Source organism: Heloderma suspectum, chromosome 6 (genome assembly GCF_057233095.1).
Source record: "Heloderma suspectum isolate Gila_16-S chromosome 6, 16-S_ref, whole genome shotgun sequence".
Classification (NCBI taxonomy): Eukaryota; Metazoa; Chordata; class Lepidosauria; order Squamata; family Helodermatidae; genus Heloderma; species Heloderma suspectum.
In genome coordinates, this window is record NC_139463.1 from 105,831,657 (window position 1) to 105,854,212 (window position 22,556).

Below are 22,556 nucleotides of genomic sequence, written 5' to 3' on the forward strand. Positions count from 1 at the left end.
ATGCTCCTCTTTGCGCTGGTTCTCTCCATGTATGCCGTGTCACTGGCTGGAAATACTGTCATCACCACCGTGATCAAGTTAAATCCGGTCCTTCATACACCCATGTACTTTTTCTTGACGAACCTATCGTTGTTAGAGATATGCTACACAACGGCCATTGTTCCCAAGATGCTAGTAAGCCTGGTGTCGGAGAATGGAAAGATCTCTCTCTGGGGCTGTGCCACCCAGATGTACTTCTTCACCCTTTTTGGCATCACAGAATGCTGCCTCCTTGCTGCTATGGCCTACGACCGCTATGTGGCCATCTGTAAACCACTGCACTACAGTGTCATCATGAACCGGGGAGTCTGCGCCCAGCTGTCAGTGGCCTCGTGGTCAGTGGGAGTGATGGTGGGACTGGGCCAAACCAACTATGTCTTTAGCCTGACCTACTGTGGACCCAAAAGGATCAACCATTTCTTCTGCGACATCCCGCCCCTCCTGACACTAGCTTGTGGTGACACCTCAATGAATGTCATTGCCGTCTATATGGTGGCTGTCCTTTTCATCACTGCTCCTTTCCTTTTGATCCTCACATCCTATGTATACATCATCACCTCTATTTTGAGGATGCCATCGGCTGAGGGCAGGCGTAAAGCCTTCTCCATCTGCTCTTCCCACCTCATTGTAGTCTCGCTCTTTTATGGTTCAGGCATTATCACATATCTTAGGCCCAAATCCAGCTACTCAGCAGAAAGTGATAAACTGTTGGCCCTATTCTATACAGTTGTGACATCTATGTTGAATCCTATAATCTACAGTTTGAGGAACAAGGAGGTCAAAGAGGCCCTGAGGAGAACGCTGGGTATCAAACTATGCTTTGGAGAACCTCAAATGTGATTGTTACTGGAACAGGGCCTTCATACCTGTGATTCGGTGTGACAGAAAATCACCCATTACAAACCTTCATTGAATAATTTTTTTTCTCACAGAAAACTGGTTTCTGTTTACATTTGGCTGTATCTTTTGGTTAGTCCTTGTGCTTTAGCAAGAGATAGTAACCTGAATGGTTTTATAGTTCTAGAAATTTACTGAAAATGGCAATACCAGGAAATTACTCCGTGAGGAGGCAACTGTTCGCTATTAGTAATTCCATGATGGATGTTTCAGGCAGTTCTTAACAATCCAACTGATGTTTATTTCCATGTCCCCTCTAAATTTCAAAGTGACTACACTAGCCTTCCTCAACCTCATTTCCTCCAGATGTGTTGGACAACAACTTCCATCTTGGATGGGGATGTAGTCCAACACAGCTAGAGGGCACTGGGTTGGGGAAGGCTAACAACCACATGAATGCACATCAGTTTAAAAATAAATATATCAGTACATACTTGGAAAATATAAAGCACAATCTGAAATAGCAAAAATACCAAAACTGATAATATCACTCCTTAGGCAATTTCTCCTGGTCACTTTGCATGGGGATTCTTTCTTTTCAATACTCCTTCACATGGTGATCAATCAGGTTGAAATGCAGTTTTCAGTGAATTTTTCATCTCAGGCTTGATGCCTAAAAATTAGGAAATTATTAAGGGTTTCTCTTTGTCATCAAAGGTCTCTTCTAACCAGCTTTTCTACTGCCCTACAGAATAACAGTGAATACCAAGTCTACAGAGCATCTCTACACCAACCTAAAATCGCGGATTTAAAATGGGGCTTTCTGCTTCCGTTTTAAATGCAGGGTCACGATGGACTCCCTTTACATGTGCCTCCTTCCACCCCTTATCTAAGAGTTCCATATGTTTCATTCTACAGCCGCTAGATGGTGCTGTGGTCTAGCTTCTATTATTGTGCGTTTTCCTTTTTTATGAGGGAACTCAAGCAGAACTCCTGCTGTAATTTGATAGCTCATTATCTCCAATCTTTCAAAAAATGGAATAAAGGTCATTTAGTGCGGATGACGCCCTGGAGGTTGACAACGTCATCTAAAGAACCCGTAAACTTCCATGAGTAACCAATCTCTATAGCAAGATAAAAGCTCCATGTGAAGAAGCCCACAGTCTCCCTGAAAAGCATGATAGTAAACACACACACAACACCTTCCACTGGAGTTGAGATGATAGTAGAGGCTGCCAAGACCTGCTAGAGTGTCATAGAATCAGGCTACAGTGACTCAGAGCATCCTTTTGCTTACTCACTATTGAGGGAACTGTCAGGATGGTGGATAGTCCAAAAGAGGGCATCTGGGTAGACTGGGCATCCTGACCTCCCCAACCCCCACTTCTCACTGGCTCTTCAGTCAGTAACCGTCTCTACATCTTATTTCCAGTGTGTTGGGTTTTTCAGGCAAATCTGTCTGAAAGTCTAGTATATGTACGCACCCCAACTGATTGCATCTTAATGGATTTTTCCAAATAGTAATACAAAATATTTAGGGAAGGGCTATAGCCCAGTGGTAGACCACGTCAGTGGAGATGGTGGCTCCTATTTCAGTGGGGCTGTGAATCCATTCTGGGTTTCAGTCAGAACCATCCAGAACTCTAAAGGGCCTATCCAAGGTTCTGAACCTATCTTGGGGGATAGGGTTAAGCACCTTGGATAACTCCTTTAGAGTTTTGGCTGGTTCTGCCTGAAACCCAGAATGGATTCACAGCCCCACCAAAATTGGAACCACTAGCCTCCACTGCTATTAACCCATCCCATGTTAGTGCCATTTATGACTTATCACCTTTCTCAAGGTATCTATGTTGATCAAGAGGTTCAAACATAGGGCTAATCACCTCATATAGCATGGTTACCAGCCTGTTTTGGTCTGGCTGGTGGCTGGAGGAAGGCCTTATGTAAGTGAAGATGGTGGTTCCATAGAAAAGGCACACCACCACTATGAGATGTGAGGCACAACTGGAGAAGGCCTGTGCTTCCTGTCAGTGGAAGATATCCTAAGGATGATGTGCATATAGACCAGCATGACCAGAAGAGCTCCCACACCAAAAAATGCCACCAACAATAAGGACAACCATCAAAACCTTTCGAAGTATCCAGGTCAGTCTTGATGGCAAATATGGGCAACTTGTTATTTGTGTTAGCCAGAGACTGCCTTTACCACACATCACCCTGACTATGTGCCTTGAGGACATGGAAGATAACTAGGAGGATGCTCATGAAGAAGTGAAAAGGAGGACAAAAATAACATAGGTAGTGTGGCAGCTTTCCAGACAGGTCTCTTTATTTCTTCTTAATAGCCTGCAGTTACATGATGGTCCACATTGTAGAAGTTGGATGCCACTCATTTCCTAGTAAGTCTCTGCAATCAAAACTCAACATGGACAGAATGAAGGGAATCCTTTCACTACAGTTACACCAGGGAGGGAAAAGGTGCAAAAGCAAAACCTTTCCAAGAATCAAGTGAGAAACCACCATTTCTTGTTAACGGTTGTTTCCAGTTCTCTTTTAGTAAAACAGTGTAGCATTCTGGAAATGAATGCAACCCAGTAGCCCAGCACTGAAAGCCAAGACGCAAAAGAAAGCCATCCCCACCACAGAAAGTCACAGGCTCCAATTCTACTCCTGGATTCACCCCTAAATCTGGGTGACCACATTGTGGCAGTGCTCAGGAGTGCATTTGTAATGCCAACTGTGCCCATTCCTGGGGATGTCAGATCCCACCATAGTCACACATGCCTTAGATACATCTCATTTGAACTACTGGAAGGCACTCTAAGTGGGGCTGCCTTTGGAAAGTGTTCAGAAACTTCAGCTGGTCCAGAATGCTGGAGCCAGACTATTGACTGGGTCATTTATATGGCACACATGATGCTTGCTACAACAGCTTTATAGGCTACCAGTCCATTTCTGGCCACAGTTCAAAGTGCTGTTTATGATCTATAAAGTCCTCCATGATTTAGGACCAGAATATTTGAAAGACCTCATTCGCCCATATGAGCCTGTCCAGGTATTAATGGACTGCCATTCCTCAAGATGACATCACGTTCCCTTTCAATTCTTTTTCCTTACTAACTGATCTCTGGTGTTCAGTTTAGGCCTCAGGATAATAATGTAGACCTTGGGGAGGAAGATACAAGCCAGTAAGCCAGCACTAGAAGCCAAGATGGAGAAGACCTCCACAGCCACCATGTATTTCCCCTTGGCGCTCAGGTAGGTTGGCACAAAAGACACCCAAACACTGCAGAACACCAACATGCTGAAAGTGATCAGCTTGGCTTCATTGAAAGTATCAGGCAACTTCCTGGCAAAGAAGGCCACGGTGAAGCTGATGATGGCCAAAAGCCCCATGTAGCCCAGGACAATGTAGAACATGAGGGATGAGCCTTCATTGCATTGGACTGTGATGGTGTCAACCTGGGAATGCATGTCAAATTCTGGGAAGGGGGGAGAAGTTGCCAGCCACACAGCACTGATGCCAGTTTGAATAAGAGAAGAAAGGATGATGACCGATACAGCAAGTCTCTTCCCAACCCATTTCCTCATCCTGTTTCCAGGTTTTGTGGCCATGAAGGCCAAAACCACAGTGATGGTCTTTGCCAACACACAAGCAACAACGATGGAGAAGATTATGCCAAACACTGCTTGCCTCAGAAAGCAGGTCACCTTCTGAGGCCACCCAATGAACAAGAAGGAGCAGAGAAAGCAGAGCAGGAGAGAGGAGAGCAGGGTACACGTGATGCTCCAGTTGTTGGCTTTGACGATGGGAGTGTTCCAGTGCAGACTGAAGCTCCCAATCACAACAGCTGTGATCACAGAAAGGAAAAGAGCCAAGGATGCCAGAACTACTCCCAAGGGCTCCTCATAAGATAGGTAGCTTATTTCTTTGGGAATACATTGGTTCATGTTCTTGTTTGGATACTGATCTTCTGGGCACTTCTCACATTGGTCTGCGTCTGAAAGTAAGAAGCAATGTCTCAATATTTCCAGAATATACTAATACATGTCTTCCATCTTGATTTGATTTATTAGCTGCCCATCTGGCCAGCTACCCAGCCACTCTAGGTGGTGTACAATACGAATAACACAAAATACAGAATAATCAACTGAACAAAACATTGCTCTAAAAAAAACCCTAACCCACCCCAATTGCTCGCCTGAACAGCCAGGTTTTCAAAGCCTGGTGGAAGCTCATCAAAGATGGGGCATGGCGGTGGTCACTAGGGAGGGAATTCCACAGAGTGGGGTTCACCACGGAAAGAGCCTCTCCCTAGTCCTCACCAGCCTAGCTGTCCTGGCTGATGGGATAGACAGAAGGCCTTCCGAGGCCGATCTCCTTGAGCAGCGTCCCTGGTGTTGCTGGAGGCGCTCCTTGAGATAGGCTGGGCCAGAACTGTATAGGGTTTTGGAGGTCAATACCAACACCTTGAATTGGGCCCGGAAATCAACTGGTAACCAGTGCAACTCCTTCAGCACTGGAGTGATGTGATCTCGCTGATGGCTGCCTTTAATCAGGTGGGCCGCCGCGTTCTGCACCAGCTGCAACTTCTGAACTGTCTTCAAGGGTAACCCCCTTGCATCTTATCTAACCTTGCAGCAAACAAAATATATTAGAACTTCCTCTCCCCCACATCCCCAATATGTGTGATAGTTGCTCTCTTACACTGTCCTCTATGTAAGGGAATACATTTATACACGTGTGTAGGCAAAACTGAGAAGAACTACATTAGACCTGAATTTAAAACTTCTGGATTGTTTTCCAGGTCACTCTGGATTCCTTCACTTACCCATCTGGATGGAAATCCTCCCTTGGGGGCACTCAATGCAGTCATAGCAACACGCTTGCTTCCCCTGCTGGATGGACATGCTCTGTCCAGGGTGGCAGCTCTCAACGCAGGTGGAACTGGGCAGCATCTAGTGGTAACCACAAGGAAGGACATTTGGGATGGAAATGGCTGTAGCAAAGCTTCTGAGCTGTTCTCTGGCTTTCAGATAAGAGCAGATACAACTTCCCAAGAAGGAAACCCAAACTGTTGTAGTTGTTTATTCTTTGTTAATGACAGTGGTAGCCCAGAACCTCTAACTACAGGAACCCAAACAGCAGTGTTAATCACCATCACCTCTACCACCAGCAGAGGATCTCATCTTCTTTTGCCACTCCTACAGATATTCATTATCAGCTCACCACAGTACTCCTGGCATGTAATCTTTACTACAGAAGGAAGGTAGTTTTTCCTCCTTGCTGTAATTCTCAGCTTTACCACAACAATATAGGAAGGTCTTGGGGCCTGGATAATAACTGGATTTGATTTATTCTCAGCCTTGAAAACATGGTTGGTGGAGATTTTCCATTCATGTCTATCAGACATACATGAACCAATGATTTCTAATTTATGAACAATAGCAAAGCTGATCATCTCTAAGAACTGGAAAAATGCAGAAATAATTAAACAGATAATGGATAAGCTCATTGCCAAATCTTGCAATGATTAAAAATCAGTAGAAGGGTGAAATTAGAGATGGTAGACAGCAGAACCCTAAATCTATAAAACAAATAAAACAAACAACAGAAGAAGCCAATGTGGCTTCACAAAAAGCTTAGAAAACAAAAAAGGACACATATAGGAAGTGGAAGGAAGGCCAAGCAACAAAGGAAGAGTACAGGCAGGTAGCACAGAATTGCAGGGATGGCATCAGGAAGGCTAAAGCTGAGAACGAGCTGAGGTTAGCGAGGGATGCTAAAAACAACAAAAAGGCTTTCTTCAGCTATGTGCATAGTAAAAGACAGAGGAAAGAAATGGTGTTTCAGCTATTAAATAAGGCAAAATGATAATAGATGACAGAGAAAAGGCAGAAGTGCTCAATTCCTACTTTGGCTCAGTCTTCTCCCAAAAGAGGGTCTATGACCCGCCTGGCAAAGGCGAGGTACAGGCTGAAGGAGTAGGATTGTAGCCTGAGATCAATAAGCATATGGTCAAGGAACACTTAATTACTTTGAATAAGTTCAGATCTCCAGGGCCAAATGAACTGCACCCTAGAGTAATAAAGGAACTGGCAGAAGAACTCTCAGAACCACTGTCTATTCTCTTTGAGAAATCATGGAGGATGGGTGAAGTGCCGGATGACTAATGTTGTCCCTATCTTCAAAAAGGGTAAAAAGGAGGAACCTGGGAACCAGGTCAGTTTGACATCAAGCCCTGGGAAAATTCTGGAGCAGATTATACAACAATCCATCTGTAAGCACCTTGAAAACAATGCAGTGACTACTCGAAGCCAACTTGGAATTGTCAAGAGCAAATCCTGCCAGATGAATCTGATCTCATTTTTTGATCAAGTAACCTCCCTTGTGGACCATGGGAAAGCTGTGGACATAATATACCTTGACTTCAGCAAAGCTTTCAACAAAGTGCCCCATGATATCCTGATGAGCAAACTAGCTCAAAGTGGGCTAGATGAAACAACGATCCGGTGGATCCACAGGTGGCTACAGAATCGGACTCAAAGAGTGCTTATCAATGGGACCTTCTCCAACTGGGGAGAGGTAACGAGTGGGGTACCGCAGGGCTCAGTCCTGGGCCCAGTGCTCTTCAACATTTTTATTAAGGACTTGGAGGAGGAGGTGCAGGGAATGCTGATCAAATTTGCAGATGACACAGAATTGGGCAGGATAGCTAATGCTTTGGAAGACAGAAACAAAATTCAAGTGATCTTGATAGACTGGAGCACTGGGTAGAAAAGAACAAAATGAAATTTAATAGGGATAAGTGCCAAGTTCTGCTGCTAGGAAAAGGAAACCAAATTCACACTCACAAGATGGGGGATACGTGGCTCAACAACACTACAAGTGAGAAGGATCTTGGAATTGTTGTAGATTACAAGCTGAATATGAGCCAACAATATGAAGTGGCTGCAAAAAAGGCAAATGTTATTTTGGGCGGCATTAATAGAAGCATAGCTTCCAAATCCCGGGAAGTATGAGTTCCCCTCTCCTCAGCACTGGTTAGGCCTCATCTGGAGTACTGCGTCCAGTTCTGGGCACCACACTTTCAGAAGGATGCAGACAAACTGGAGAAGGTTCAGAGGAGGGCAACAAAGATGATCAGGGGACTGGAAACAAAGCCCTATGAGGGGAGACTGACAGAACTGGGCATGTTTAGCCTTGAGAAGAGAAGACTGAGGGGAGATATGATAGCGCTCTTCAAATCCTTGAAAGGTTGTCAGAGAGAGGAAGGCCAGGATCTCTTCTTGATTATCCCAGAATGCAGGACACGGAATAATGGGCTCAAGTTACAGGAAGCCAGATTCCAGATGAACATCAGGAAAAATGTCTTGACTGTTAAAGCAATATAACAGTGGAACCAATTACCTAGGGAGGTGGTGGGCTCTCCCACACTGGAGGCATTCGAGATGAGGCTGGGCAGCCATCTGTCAGGGATGTTCTGACTTGGATTCCTGCACTGAGCTGGGGGTTGGAGTCGATGGTCTTGTAGGCCCCTTCCAACCCTACTATTCTATGATTCTATGAAAATAAATATTAAAAAGTGGAGTTCTTTTACTGGTTATTGGAAGACAAATTACGATGTGGAAAATAATGTTTATTCATGCCCCACTATCTCATAATTAATAGTTTAACTAAGTTTAACAATAGTTTTGTATAATTTCAGAAGTGAATAATATATTTAGTGGTGTTATATAGATTTTTGTATTTTGTAGATACTTCTGTTCTGTGTTCTCTTAAAAGTAAAACAAAAGAGAGAGAAATAATTGGCCAAATAATGCACTGCAGATCTCTAGTAGAAAATATACTGGTCTCAGGCTGTAAGTTCAGTCAAGCCAAGGGGCTAGGCAGGGTTGCTAAAGGGCTCAGTCCTGGGCCCCGTACTCTTCAACATTTCTATTAATGACTTGGAGGAAGAGGTGGTGGTGGGGAAATGCTTATCAAACTTGCAGATGACAGAAAATTGGGTAAGATAGCTAATACTTTAGAAGACAGAAACAAAATTCAAAGTGATCTTCATAGGTTAGAAAACTGGGCAGAAAATAACAGAATGCAATTTAACAGAGAAATATGCAAAGTTCTTCATTTAGAAAAAAGAAATCAAAAGCACCAGTATAAGATGGGGGATACGCCTGGCTTGACAACCATACATGTGAAAAGGATCTTGAGGTTGTAGTTGATCACAAGCTGAATATGAGTCAGCAGCGTGATGCGGCTGCAAAAAAGGCCAATGCAATGTGGTCAGACCTCACCTCAAATATTGTGTCCAGTTCTGGGCATCACACTTTAAAGAGGATTCAGATAAATTGGAATGAGTTCAGAGAAGGGCAACAAAGACAATCTGGGGACTAGAAGATAAATCCTGTGAGGAAATATTGAACTGGGTATGTTTGGTTTTGAGAGGAGATGACTGAGGGGGGATATGATAGCACTTTTCAAGTACCTAAAGGGTTGTCAACAGAACAGGGCTGCAACCTGTTCTCTATCATCCAAGACAGTGGGACAGGGAATAACAGGCTTAAGTTCCAGGAAGGCAGGTTTCAGCTGAACAGCAGGAAAAATGGCCTAAGGGTCAGAGCAGTGAGATAATGGAACTGGGTTCCTAGAGAGGTGGAGGGCTCTGCATCACTGGAGGTATTCAAGCAAGACTTGACAGCCATTTGTCAGGGATGTTTTAAGCTCCCTGACAAATGGCTGGATTCCTGGACTGGATTCCTGGACTGAGCAGGGGGTTGGATTCGATGGCCTAAATGGCCCTTTCCAACAGAAGTGTCTCTGACCTTAGAAGGGGGCATCTGACCTACCCTATGGTCCCTGAGACACTCTCCCAGGGACCACAGCATCGCTCTGTAATTTCTATTATTTTAGCCCCTACAGTGTGGGTTTACCTTTTGTATTTGTATTATATTTTTGATGTGTTGGTGCATTAATTTGTTTTGGATTATTGATTGTTTTTATTGGGAATTTATTCATGTTTTTGTGTCATTACTATTATTATGTGTTCTACCATGACTACAGAAACATGTTGATCAGGGATTTAATAAATAACCTATATGTCCAGGGCTAGAGCTACACTAGTGCTTGTTACTGGCACTGAATTGCACTGATAACTGTTGGGACACATGACACACCCCATATACTGCTTTTGAGGCATTATTTCCCACTTTTTATTCCGTAATATCCAAAATTCCACAGCAGTTGTCATTGCGTGGGCTACGAGGTATAAAAGTGCATAGTGTTACCGTGATGGGATCGTATCAGTATGACATGAGGTGTAGGTCTGGCCCAGCATATTCTTGTAAAGTATCAACCATCCTGGATACCAGTATTTGGCATGTAGATGATGGTGAAAGCAAAAGTAATCATTCCCACCTGATTAAACTTGTGATTCCACACAATGGCACTTTCATTGATTATGAACTGTTTCTCTGCAGGAGCCTGGGGGTCCATCCTTCCGACTCGGACTCTCTGGAATGATTCATTGGGGAAGGTGACCAAGTTGATGAGATCGTATCCGCCTGTCAGGTCCCCATTGGCATTACAAAATATTTCTTCCCCAGCACTATTATTAAAGCGGATACTTCTCAGAAAAGAGTGAAGCTGAATCAGAGGAGAAAAATGGTTTACAATGTATTGTTAATTTATTTATTAAAATAATTTATAAACTGTACTTCATCCTTATAAATACCAGGTTGGGCAGACAGTCAGAAATGGGTTAAATTTCCTTGGAATTCCCCAAGTTGTGACATTTAGGGAGCAATCCTATGCCCCCTAGACAGCATCTAGGGTGGGGATATGATACTTTGGATTCCCAGATCTGAGGTTGGACACAGCATCCTGACCTCGGATCCGGGAATCTGTGCTCCACCCCCCCCCTCCCCCTTGCAGCTGGCGCAGAGAGAATCTCCCCAAGGTTGGAAATGCAACCTCAGAGAAGGGGGTAAAAGGGGTGTTCTAGTGGGTGGGGAGGGGAGGGGATGAGCTATCCAGAGGCCTCTTCAGCCTCCTTCCCTCCCCCTCCGGAACACTCCAGCTAGATGGGCAAAAAGGCTCATCTAGCAAAAATGTGGAGCGGGAGGACAGGAAGGCAAAAATAGCCTCTGCTGAGCCTCCTGCTCTGCATTGGGATGATCACAGGCCTCCGAGTTGGGCGGCTAAAGATCATCCACGGTGGATATGATAGGATTGTGCCCTTAGGGTGCTTCCAGAAGAAGCGTTTATCATGCAATCACCCTGCATTATTCTCAGAATTTCCCAGTGTGCCCAGATGACATTGCCTTCCGTTTGGAACAGTCCTGTCTTCCTCCTCCATTTTTTGGTCTTTTTTTGGTCTTACTATCTTTCCCCCCTGGTTGCACAGTGTGTTTGGCAGTGTTAGGAGCCCTCTGTGTGAAAGCACCCTTAGACTTTCAGTATCTGTTTCCCCAAGTATCTTTACCACCTGTGAAAGTAGGCCTGACTAGGCCTTGTAAGTAGTTTGGTTCAGGCGAGGTGCCTGATGGGATTGAGTGCGTGTGCGTGTGTGACCATGAGAAGGTAGTTATAATTTGCTCATAAGCAAGTAATTCCTATCCACCTAAGTAACTCATCCCTAAAGATAAGAAGGCCGCTGTGCTGATAAGACTGTGCTGAGTACGAACTGGTTTCTGAGCATGTGTAGTGTGTTTTTCTTTGTTCTCCAACTTTCAGTCTGTATAAATGCATCCTGTTTTCTTTTTGGGGGAGAGACACAGTTTTGTCTGTCTCTCCCATGGCCGTGATGTGCTTTAATAAATTTCTGACTGTTCAACCTAACCTGCCTTGGATATTTCCTTAACACACCAAAGATAGACTTGCAAATGCGTGTACTTTCCAAACATTCAACAATGCTCCATCCAAACTGAGATGGGAGATGACAAATGAAATAAATATTCTGATGGTGAAGTGTTTCCTGGAATTCACTATGAACCCATGAAGGTTCCATATACTGAATGAGACTGTTGGTCTGTCTACAGTATCTCAGTAATTCTGCTCTGGCTGGCAGTGGCTTTCCAGAGGGTTGGGCAGAAGCTTGTACCTTGCCCTGGCACCAGAGATCAGAGGTTCCTCTTTTAACTGGAGAATCCAAGGACTGGACTGGAAATCATCATCATGTGACATGTGGTCTGTTAATGAACTATAGCTCCACCTAGCGACAGGGACCAGCTTACCAGGGAAAAGATCCCATTACCTATTTTCCATGCCAGGACTCAGCCTCAGAATTTACAAAGTAATAATAAAGAAATCAGGGCTTCTGAGCAAGTGGAGAAGGTTTTCCCCTCAATCAAGGAGCCATCGCAGTCAGCCCACTCTTATTGAGGATTAGGGAGACTTGCTTCAGTGTCTGGAAATGTTGGTTTTGCCCCAGCACCTTTCTTCTAAACCAAGTCTTGTATATTGTCTGCCCAGATGTAATGAGCATCAAATCCTGTTCCCTGTCATGCCCTAAATAATATGAGGATATTTCATGTTTCTATGAAATCCTAGACTAGCTGGTCTCCATCATTCTTCTTGGATTAATTCTTATTAACTGGCTATATCTAACAAGGGCACTCAAATGGTCAGCCTTGCCTGTTAGGAAAAATTAAGGGGTTGGAGCTTTTTAGTCTGAGAAAAAGGTGAATAATGGAGGTCATGATGGAGGTTTATCAAATTATGAATGGTAAGAGGTGGAGATAGAGGTCTCCCTTTGTCATAATACTAACATTTTGGGTCACCCAATAAAACGGTTTGGTGGGATATTTCAGATGGGTTAATAGTAGTGATGTCCTATCGCTGAGATGGCTTTAAAAGGGGGTAAGATAAAGTTGTACATGAGCTGCCCATCAAAGATTCCCTCTCTGTCACTGAGCTAGGAAGAGGCTGAGATCTTCCTTTTCAGTTGTGCTTTGGAAGCTGGGTCTGCTATCAGGCTTTTCTCCCCTCCATGGTTGATTTATTTATGATATTTATTTTCTTCTATTTTTAATGGTTCCATAATTATGACTTTCTGTGATTTGTCTGTAGCTGTGACTACCTGCCATGGTTGAACTTCCCAGAGGTTCCATCTGTCCCCATCTCCTCTGGATTTCTGTTTAGCTCTTGCTAAGTACATGGCCTGGAGAGCATGTGCGATGGCATAGACAGCATTGTAGATATTGTAACTCTGGCCAGACATTTCCATTTCAAGCACTGATCCAGGAAGGCTCCCCAGCTTCTCATCCCCAGTGCAGTTTTTCTTGGTCCATGAATAAATATTATATTGTGGGAGGGAACAGTGAAAGGCAGTGAACCAGAACCGCTGAATGAAAGAAACTGAAGATTTATATGGATTTATCCTCTCAAGAAAGTCTTGAAATCCCGGCACCACATTTGTATGGAGCATGAATGACAAGGTGCCATTGAAGGTTTTTGTGCTGAATTTGTCTCTAGACCATACAGCAGTGTAATCCCATTCTGCTGTTGTGATCCACACCCTTTCTATAGGCTTCATATAATATATTTCATTAGAGTACAAAAGTATTTTTAAACCCTCCAGAGACTGATTGTCGCCATATACAAGAATCACATTGATTTCCCTCAGTAGGAGAGTAGATTTAAGTGGTCTCAATTTTTTTTGAAGTATTTCGTTTGGGAAAAAACCTGTTACCATTGAGATCACCTCTATCCAAGCACTGCAAATATTACTCTGCAAGAGCCTGGGTCTCAGGGTTCGAAGGAAGCTTTCTCCACTGTCATCATCTGAAACAATGAGGCCAATCCAGTTCCATCCCAAATGCTTGAGGAGCCGAACGATCCCAGCAGACTGAGGCTCTTCATTTGGGACCATCCGGTAGAAAGAAGGGAACCGGATTTTGTCCCTCAGTGCTGCATCAAAGGAGCCATAGCTGACCTAATGGAGATGATACGATCATTTTTAATCTCAGAAAACCATCCCTTTCTTCTCAAACATACACTGACTCTACCCAAATGTCTGTCAAGGTTAAAATCATGATCTCATTGAATAAGGCCTGATAGTAGAATTTGTGGTTTCTGTCAGTCCAATCTTACCCTTCCTATTAAACTTACCCAGTACCGCTAGTATTCAGGTTATAAAATGATACCAAGCAGGATGTGGAAGTAACTGGTTTTCTGAAGATTCACATTTCTGCCATGTACCATTCAGAGGTTGGAGTCTTAAACTGCAATCCTATAAGAACTTACATGAGCGTAAGCACTGTTGAACTGAATGGGACTTACTTCTGAGAAGATACTAGAGTGCAATCCTCTCTCTCTCTCTCTCTCTCTCATCATCATCTACCATGATCTATCTCTATGTGTTGTGGGGGACTTACTTCTGAGAAGATACTAGAGTGCAATCCTCTCTCTCTCTCTCTCTCTCTCTCTCTCTCAATCTCTCTCTCTCATCATCATCTACCATGATCTATCTCTATGTGTTGTGGGGGACTTACTTCTGAGAAGATACTAGAGTGCAATCCTCTCTCTCTCTCTCTCTCTCTCTCTCTCTCATCATCATCTACCATGATCTATCTCTATGTGTTGTGGGGGACTTACTTCTGAGAAGATACTAGAGTGCAATCCTCTCTCTCTCTCTCTCTCTCTCTCTCTCTCTCTCTCTCATCATCATCTACCATGATCTATCTCTATGTGTTGTGGGGGGCTTACTTCTGAGAAGATACTAGAGTGCAATCCCCTCTCTCTCTCTCTCTCTCTCTCTCTCTCAATCTCTCTCTCTCATCATCATCTACCATGATCTATCTCTATGTGTTGTGGGGGACTTACTTCTGAGAAGATACTAGAGTGCAATCCTCTCTCTCTCTCTCTCTCTCTCTCTCTCTCTTTCTCTCTCTCAATCTCTCTCTCTCATCATCATCTACCATGATCTATCTCTATGTGTTGTGGGGGACTTACTTCTGAGAAGATACTAGAGTGCAATCCTCTCTCTCTCTCTCTCTCACTCTCAATCTCTCTCTCTCATCATCATCTACCATGATCTATCTCTATGTGTTGTGGGTTCTTGCTTCCAGAAATCACTATAGATTCTGAAAAGGCAATCCAGCCAATTAAGACTTCAGAGGACTGGGCAGAGACTTTTGCCCTCAGCAGTTTTGACGTCGGACACAACTAGAGGCACCCATTCTCATTGTGGTTGCCTCAATAATTCTATCTAATTCATATATAGGATTGCACTCTAGGTGTTGTGGGTTCTTGTTTCCAGAGATCACCATAGATAGCAAGATGGAAATGCTGCCAATTAAGAGCTCTGTGGGCTTGGCAGAAATTTTTACCCTTGCCAATTATGATGTTGGACACAAGTAGAAACTCCCTTTGTGGTTGCCTCTATCAGGTTCTAAATGCATACCTGTGGTATCTTGTAGGTATTAAAGACATTGGCCATCTGGATGGAGTTTGGGGAGGTGAGACCACCAACAACAGCCATTAATGCATCTTCCCTGCCACAGTTGTAATTAGGAGGATCTCCTTTTCTCGTAAAGAGAAGATGCAGAGTGTTCTCACAGGTTTGCCTTGAATAAAAACCATTCCTATAAATCTTGGATCTCAGCGTGGTGTTGGGTAACAATTCAGCATCCTTGTTGATCTCATGAATGGCAAAAACAAAGGCAAGGACATGCTGGTAGTTTCTAGGGATCATGCTGCAATGAGATTGTCATATTGTCTTAAATCTTGACATCAGAGACCAATTGCATTATGGCTTGCATTATGATTTACCTATCTACGTTGGATGTAGGCACACAAACCATAGAAAAATCTTGCTCAAACTAAGGATATGAGGATTATCTCCTCAGACAACATGGGAAGAAGTGTGTAAGCAACACAGCCAAAAAGATCCAATTCCACGCAGCGGATGTGGAAAACCCCAAACCAAAAGACAGTTCACCACCGGTGAAGTTTTTTTCTTCTTTCCAAGCTGCAGTTCTGTTCCCACTTAAGTAGGTGTGAAGCCCATTGTACACCGTGAGGATTATGACTGAGTAAAGAGGGACAGGGTGTCTTTTCCTAACCCGCATCTCTGTGTTGTTGTCCTTCTGAGCTTTGTTGTCCTTCTGAGCAAGCAGAGGACACAAAGTTATGACTGCGGGCATACTGCCTTGGGTGGTGGAAAGATTTCAGTGCAGCCCTACCCACTCCCCTCAAGCCATGGGAAAACACATCTCTCCCACCCCGTCTTCAGCTTCTATCTTGTGCACATCGTCTTCTCTCCTATCTCTTTCCCTCCCAAACACCTGCCTCTCTCCTTCACCGTCTTTCTGTTCATCTCTCTTTGTCTCTCTTCTTCCTCACCATGGCATATGCAGTGTTTGTTGACAGGGCAAACAACACAAAATGATAACTAGAAATTCTTGTTGATGTTCCCACTATTTTTCCAGACAGTGTTGCTGGTTTGCTGGAGAGGGAGGGGGGATATTTTGGGGTTTGATGCCAATATTTGGGATATTCATAGCCATCTATGAAGGTCTGGATTGATCAGGACTGCCTAAAATAGGAATTCTATTAATTACTCTGTGCTTGCTTGCTTCCTTTCTACATCTAAATCTACGGAACCACAACACTGTACTTGTAGGGAGGAAAGGCAACATTTTTGAAAATATCCAAATTGCACTTGGGGGGATCTTCACAACAATGGAATGAGAAGTGAGGGTATTATCTGGATTTTCATGGAATCGGCTTTGGTCTGTCAGGGACTCATGAATCAAGAATCATGAAAAATCAAGAGCGTACCGTACCTTTAAAATCCGGTTTTCAGGGGTCACAAAGTGCTTGAAAGGACCATATTTCTAGGTTGGGTGGAGGGAGTGCAACTGAACATTATCAACCTGGCCAGGGCTCAACCAATGAGAGAGGCTTGTTTCCCCACCCCTGTCCAGGCTTCCCCCTGTTACTACATTATTATGAATGGCGAGTAACTAATTCACAATTCCATTCCAGCAAATCTTCACAGAGTTAGAGCTCCCCCCACTTTCCCCCAATGTATGCACTTTTGCATGAAGAAGCCAAAATCCCCAATTCTCCAGTGCAGCATTTGAAGGCTTTCTATGAGAGCCCCCTCCCCAATTTTGCCCCACTCCAGCAAACTGTCGTGGAGTTATTCCCCCCACCCCATTTCCCCTATATGCACACTTTTGCATGAAGAAACCAAAATGCCTGATTCTCTAGCGCAGCATCTGAAGGCTCTCTATGAGAGCAACCCCCCACCCCATTTTGCCCCATTTTAGCAAATTGTTATGGAGTTATAGTTTCCAACCCCCCTTTCTCTTTCCTTGGGCACTTCTCCCTGCTGGCAGTGACAGGCTTCTCTGCTCCCGTGATCCTGACAGCTTAGTAGATCACTACTATAGTTAAGCCCTTAAGCCCTTACTGCAAGCATCACAGAGAAGCGAAGTTACAAGACATCAGATAAGTGACTTCACACAACATCACAGGACCTAAGTAATGCAAACATCAGAGAAGTGTGTAATCACAGAGGCTAATTACTCCCACTGGTGAAAAGGAAGAGCAGTGGGATTCTGAATGCTTGAAAGACCACTGTAGCACTTTCATGTGTTGGAAAGGCAGGCTAGTTATTCTAGTTACCTAGGTTGTGGAGGCACAGCCAGGTGAAAGACACACCCCTAGGAACACCCCCATTGTACCGAATTTAAAGTGGAGGGATGGGCAGCTCAACTGCAGGGGAGCCAAATTAAAGAAAAACAATGGAGTAAAAGTACTCTGCAAAAATGAGGCTTCCTCACAGGTAAACTCTGGGGTGGCTGCAGAGTGGCCATGATGTCATGTGTCCCTAATGACTTTAAGGCACAGCAGCATTGGAGAAAACCTCTCATGTAGACAGGCCCTTGGAGACATTTTGAGAAAAAGCAGATCTAATTTTTACCTGCTAATGGCTCTACTAACTGGAGTGTGGGAAATTATTCTGAATGTTTACAACCAAGGTTTAGAGAAGAATAAAAGAAAGAGACAGGTTGCTGCTTAAAAGTAGTAATGTATTTTGTCAAGCTCAGAATGACCATATTGAATAGGCAGGTCTTTTTTACAAAAATAAAAAATAAAGAACTGCTTACAGAGCATTTACTGGAGAGGAAGATGCCTTTTCCTTAAACTCTGGCACACTGAAGTTGACAAGTGAAATGGATACAAATTCACCAATGATAATCTGATCTGAAGGACTATATGAAGGAGTTCTTACTGTTGTCCTCCAACTGCATATGGAGGAGTTCAAACCCTTGCTGGAAGAATAGCATAGGAATAGCAGAAGCAAAATCAGATGGCATACTGACAAGTCTGGGGCCAAGCTCCAATATGATGTCTTCATGATCACTAATGGCCACCATCAGTATTATCAGTCCTGGTAGAAGATACAGAAAAGCTTGGGCTGACAGACGTGTGCCTGCCTCAAAATAACCTCCCAGATTGGGGTGGAGCAAGTTGGAAAAGAGTCTTTATAGACTCAGCACAGAATATTATGCTTCAAATGTACTGCTTTGGGTATGTAATTTGCATGTGGCCTGTGATACCCCTTGGGGCTTCTGAAAACAGCACTACCGATAACAGTAATTTTAATAATTCCAAGGCATATCATTTGTTTTGCCAGTCTTCAAGTCTCAGAACAACCAAAGAAAATATGTATCTGTGATTCCACTCCAAGGCATGGCCTGCTCGATCTTGGAACAGTTCTATTGTACAGAGCAGGGGTCCCCAACCTTTTTGGGTCTGTGGGCACATTTGGGAAATTGAGAAATGGCTCCCATGGAGCCAAAAGGGCTCACATGGAGGATGTGAGTAGTCACATAATGGCTGCCATGGGGTCCTGGCTAGTCAAAAGAAGTGTGTTTGTTGGAGGTGGGGGGAGATAAATAGTGAGGCTAGAGGCTGGGAGGGAGGGGGGAAATAGCAAGGCAAAGAGATAGAGGTAAGAGAAAGAGTGAGGCTCGTGGGTAGGTGGGGGAAAGAAACAGCAAGGTAAAGAGTTGGGGGGAGAGACATAGAGGCTGAGAGTGGAAGCAGCCAGGTAAAGGGGCGAGTAGGAGAGAAAGAGCAAGCCTAGGAGCTAGGAAGGGAAAGAAAAATGGCTAGGGATGGGGAAGGGAGAGAAATAGTGAGGAAATGGGGTGGGTGGAGAAAAACAGCAAGGCTAGAGGCTGGGAATGGTGAGATTGAGAGAGGGCAAAGAGGAAAGGTCTGTGTGGGCAGAAGAAGATTGGGTGGAGTCAGGAAGCAACTCTTTCTTCTTTTCCTGCCCACTGAACAGCAGATCAATGGTAGGTGCAGGAACAGGAAAGAGCTGTATTTTGTGGCTTTAATTTTTGTGAACTGTCCAGAGAGCTTCAGCTATTGGGTGGTATAGAAATGTAAATAAATAAATAAATAAATAAATAAATAAAATAAACCTGGCACCCTAATGTTTTTCAAGTTGTTAATTAAAAAGGGGACAGAGAGTGGAGAGCTTTGTGGTCACTGGTTAGAGGTTCCCTGTGGGTGCCGTGTTGAGGACTCCTGTATAGGGAACTATGTTGGGGAGAAGCAGCCTCTTGGAGAGCTGGCCTAACTTTCAGAATGGATAAGGATTGCCATAGGAACAGAATGGCAGATGTCCAGTCCAGAACCTTATCTGGTCAAGGACATTGAAAACTGCCTTCACCCAGGTCAGACCATTACTACACTATTGTCTCCTCTGACTAGCAAGGGTGCCCCACTGTGGAGCAACATGACATGGCCACCAAAGATGGTGGATTTTGGGTGCCATTATGGGTAGCTGAGTGGGAGACAATCAGATCTGATCCACTGAGCACAATCCACTGGGAAAGTCTTCTATACATGCTTCATTGAAATGAATGGTAGCTGTAAACATATATGGTGATGCTTGGTCAAGCAGTCAAGCAGTTTTTTTTTTGGCAAGCATGAAGATCTCAGTGGGTATGGACAGAGTCCCTAATTACCAGAGCTTCCCCATTTATTTCAAAGGAGGAAGCATCTCCAGTATGCATTTATATGGGCTGCAAACTCTGTTCCCTCCATTATATTAGTGAGGGAGCCTCAGGCACATTTTTTTTTAGAAACAGGAGGAACAGCCTAGAATTCATTCACTGAAATAAAGCTAGGTCTGATAAATTTTCTAAAACAATTCTAAATTAATTACTCACCTGATTTCATGGATTTTGGTAGAATCATTGATTTGAGCCAGCCCTATCTTCCCCCTTTTCACTTTCATGTTAAATAAATCCTACTTCTTGTTTTATAAGTTGCTCACTGATTTTCCCCCACCTGATTTAGGGGAACAGGGTCCTGCTGGGTTGGAGGCATGGAATGCTAGTTTGAAGTCAGCATCTTTCTCCCTCATGCCCTACTGCATGTATGAACGCAGGTTCCATGGTTTCCACCAATCCATTGGGTTGGTGGTAGGGAAACTGGGGTTACATTTGGACACATATTTCAGTTTGGGGCAGTAAAATCAGATGCTGTGTGAAATACCAATCTTTCACAGGGTGCTCTTCCTATCTTTCCCCCACCCTCTTCAAACTTTCTTTGTAAGCAGCCTCCCAAAAATGGCCATGTAAGAGTAGAAAGGTAGAGAGAGAGAAAAAATAGTGGGCAAACTGTGGAAGGAAATGTGGCAGAGAATCCTATAGTTTAAAATAGGGATGGCAGAGAATTCTGCCACAGATCTCGGGGAGGCCGAATGCCAGTGCATTCAGCCCCCCGAAATCTGTGGCGGGACGGCCTGCCACCCCCCGCCCCCCCGCGGATCCCCCCGGGACGAGACTTACCTGGGGCGGATCTTCCGGGCGGTGGCGGCTGCGGCGGCTGGTCTTCCGACTGGCTGCCGCCGCCGCCATTTGCAGTTGTTTTTTTTTACACACACGTGATAGGCTATGTAAGTAAGTAAGTGATAGGCTACGTAAGTAAAAAAAAAAGGCGTACGCAAATGGCGGTGGCTACAGCCGCCGCCAATTGCGTATGCCTTTTTTTTTTACCCAGATGTTTTAGGCTACGTAAAAACATACGTAGCCTAAAATGACTGGGTAAAAAAAAAAAAAGCATACGCAAATGGTGGCGGCTACGGCCGCTGCCATTTGTGTTCCTTATTTTGGGCCGTCTTAGTCTACGTAAATAATTACGTAGACTAAGACGGCGAAAATAAGGGGAACGCAAATAGCGTAGCCGCTGCCATTTACATTCCTTATTTTGGGCCGTCTTAGTCTACGTAAATAATTACGTAGACTAAGACAGCGAAAATAAGGGGAACGCAAATAGCATCCGCTACGCTATTTGCATTCCCCTTATTTTTGCCGTCTTAGTCTACGTAAATATTTATGAAGATTAAGACGTCAAAAATAAGGAACGCAAATGGCGGAGGCCGTAGCCACCGCCATTTGCGTATGCAGTCCCCCCCCACCAGAGCCCTCCGTGGCCGGAAATCCGGCTGTGGATGGCTCTGGCCTGGCTGGGCCTGGCTGGGTGCTCCGCGGAGCTGCCGCGGAGCACAGCTGGCTGCAGAGGATTCCGGGTGGGAGGAACGGAGCTCCTCCTCCCTCGTCCAGGATTCCAGGGGGAGGGACGGAACGCCTCCCCCCCCATAAACATAATCCGTGAACAGGTAAGTGATTTTCGTACATCCCTAGTTTAAAAGGCTGCCACCTTCATGCTATACCCCCTATTGGCCTGATAATGGACTGATTCCCTAAGGTTTCCTAGTCACTACAAGGCTGAGCTCAGAGGAAAGAGGCAGGCTTGTATTAAGGTAGATGATGTCACTGGGGTACCTAAAATGATTTAGGGCACATCACAGAAAGTTTGGAGCACATGCCCTAGTGTGCCTATTTATAACAATGACCATGATCCAGAACCTCTCCCGGTTCCCCTATGCCATGGTCTGATCTGCTGACCCCCCCGCTTTGATGTCGGAGAGTGAAGGGCCACTGGGGCAGGAAGGGGGGAAATCAAGTTGGGAACTCTTCCTCCAAGATTGGATCTCTGTCTCTAAACTAAGAGGGGGAAATCCCGTCTTTCCTATGCCCCCTGGGACATTGTCTCATGGGTCAAAGGACTGCAGCCTTAAAGACATGTATAATGTCACATCTAGTTTGACCCTTACATTTAATGAAGTCCTCTCACGCCTACAGTTTTCTATGAGGCTTATATATAGGATTTGGCCCATTAGGATCTTCTTCTTTTTCTTTTTCTTCTTCTTCTTCTTCTTCTTCTTCTTCTTCTTCTTCTTCTTCTTCTTCTTCATCACTGCACTCAATATACAGCATAAGATTCCCAGCTCAGTCCCTGACCTGTCTACTTAAAGGACCTCAGGTGGCAGGGCTGGAAAAGACATTGGTCTGAGATCCAGAAATTAAATAATACTGGGCTAGGTGGACAAATGTTCTGACACTGCATAAGGCAGCTTCATATGTACTCCAGAAATCCATTCAATCAAACCAAACCCTTTGATGATCTATAGCAGCCTTCCCCAACCGGGGGCTCCTCAAGATGTGTTTGACTACAACTCCCAGCACCCTGAGCCTGGGGAGGCTGGGAGTTGTAGTCTATCACATCTGTAGGGCACCAGTTTGGGGACAGCTGATTTATAGTTCAAGAGATTAATTATGAGAACTCAGTTTTAAAAGGGTCACAC

General features: G+C 44.4%; 2 protein-coding genes across 2 annotated transcripts; one reads left to right on the top strand and one right to left on the bottom strand.

Moving 5' to 3' along the window:
* LOC146342289 (olfactory receptor 10A4-like) lies at positions 1–879 on the top strand. Its single transcript, XM_084807784.1, has one exon. The coding sequence runs from the start codon at positions 1–3 to the stop codon at positions 877–879; it is 879 nt and encodes a 292-aa protein (XP_084663910.1).
* Positions 880–3,975: 3,096 nt separating this feature from the next.
* On the bottom strand, positions 3,976–15,569 carry LOC146342290 (vomeronasal type-2 receptor 26-like). The gene is made up of 5 exons (XM_084808485.1): positions 15,279–15,569; positions 12,954–13,808; positions 10,292–10,519; positions 5,709–5,835; positions 3,976–4,877 (listed from the first exon to the last, which is right to left on the bottom strand). Exons 1-5 carry the CDS (start codon positions 15,567–15,569, stop codon positions 3,976–3,978), a joined length of 2,403 nt encoding a protein of 800 aa, XP_084664611.1.
* Between the last annotated feature and the right edge of the window lie 6,987 nt (positions 15,570–22,556).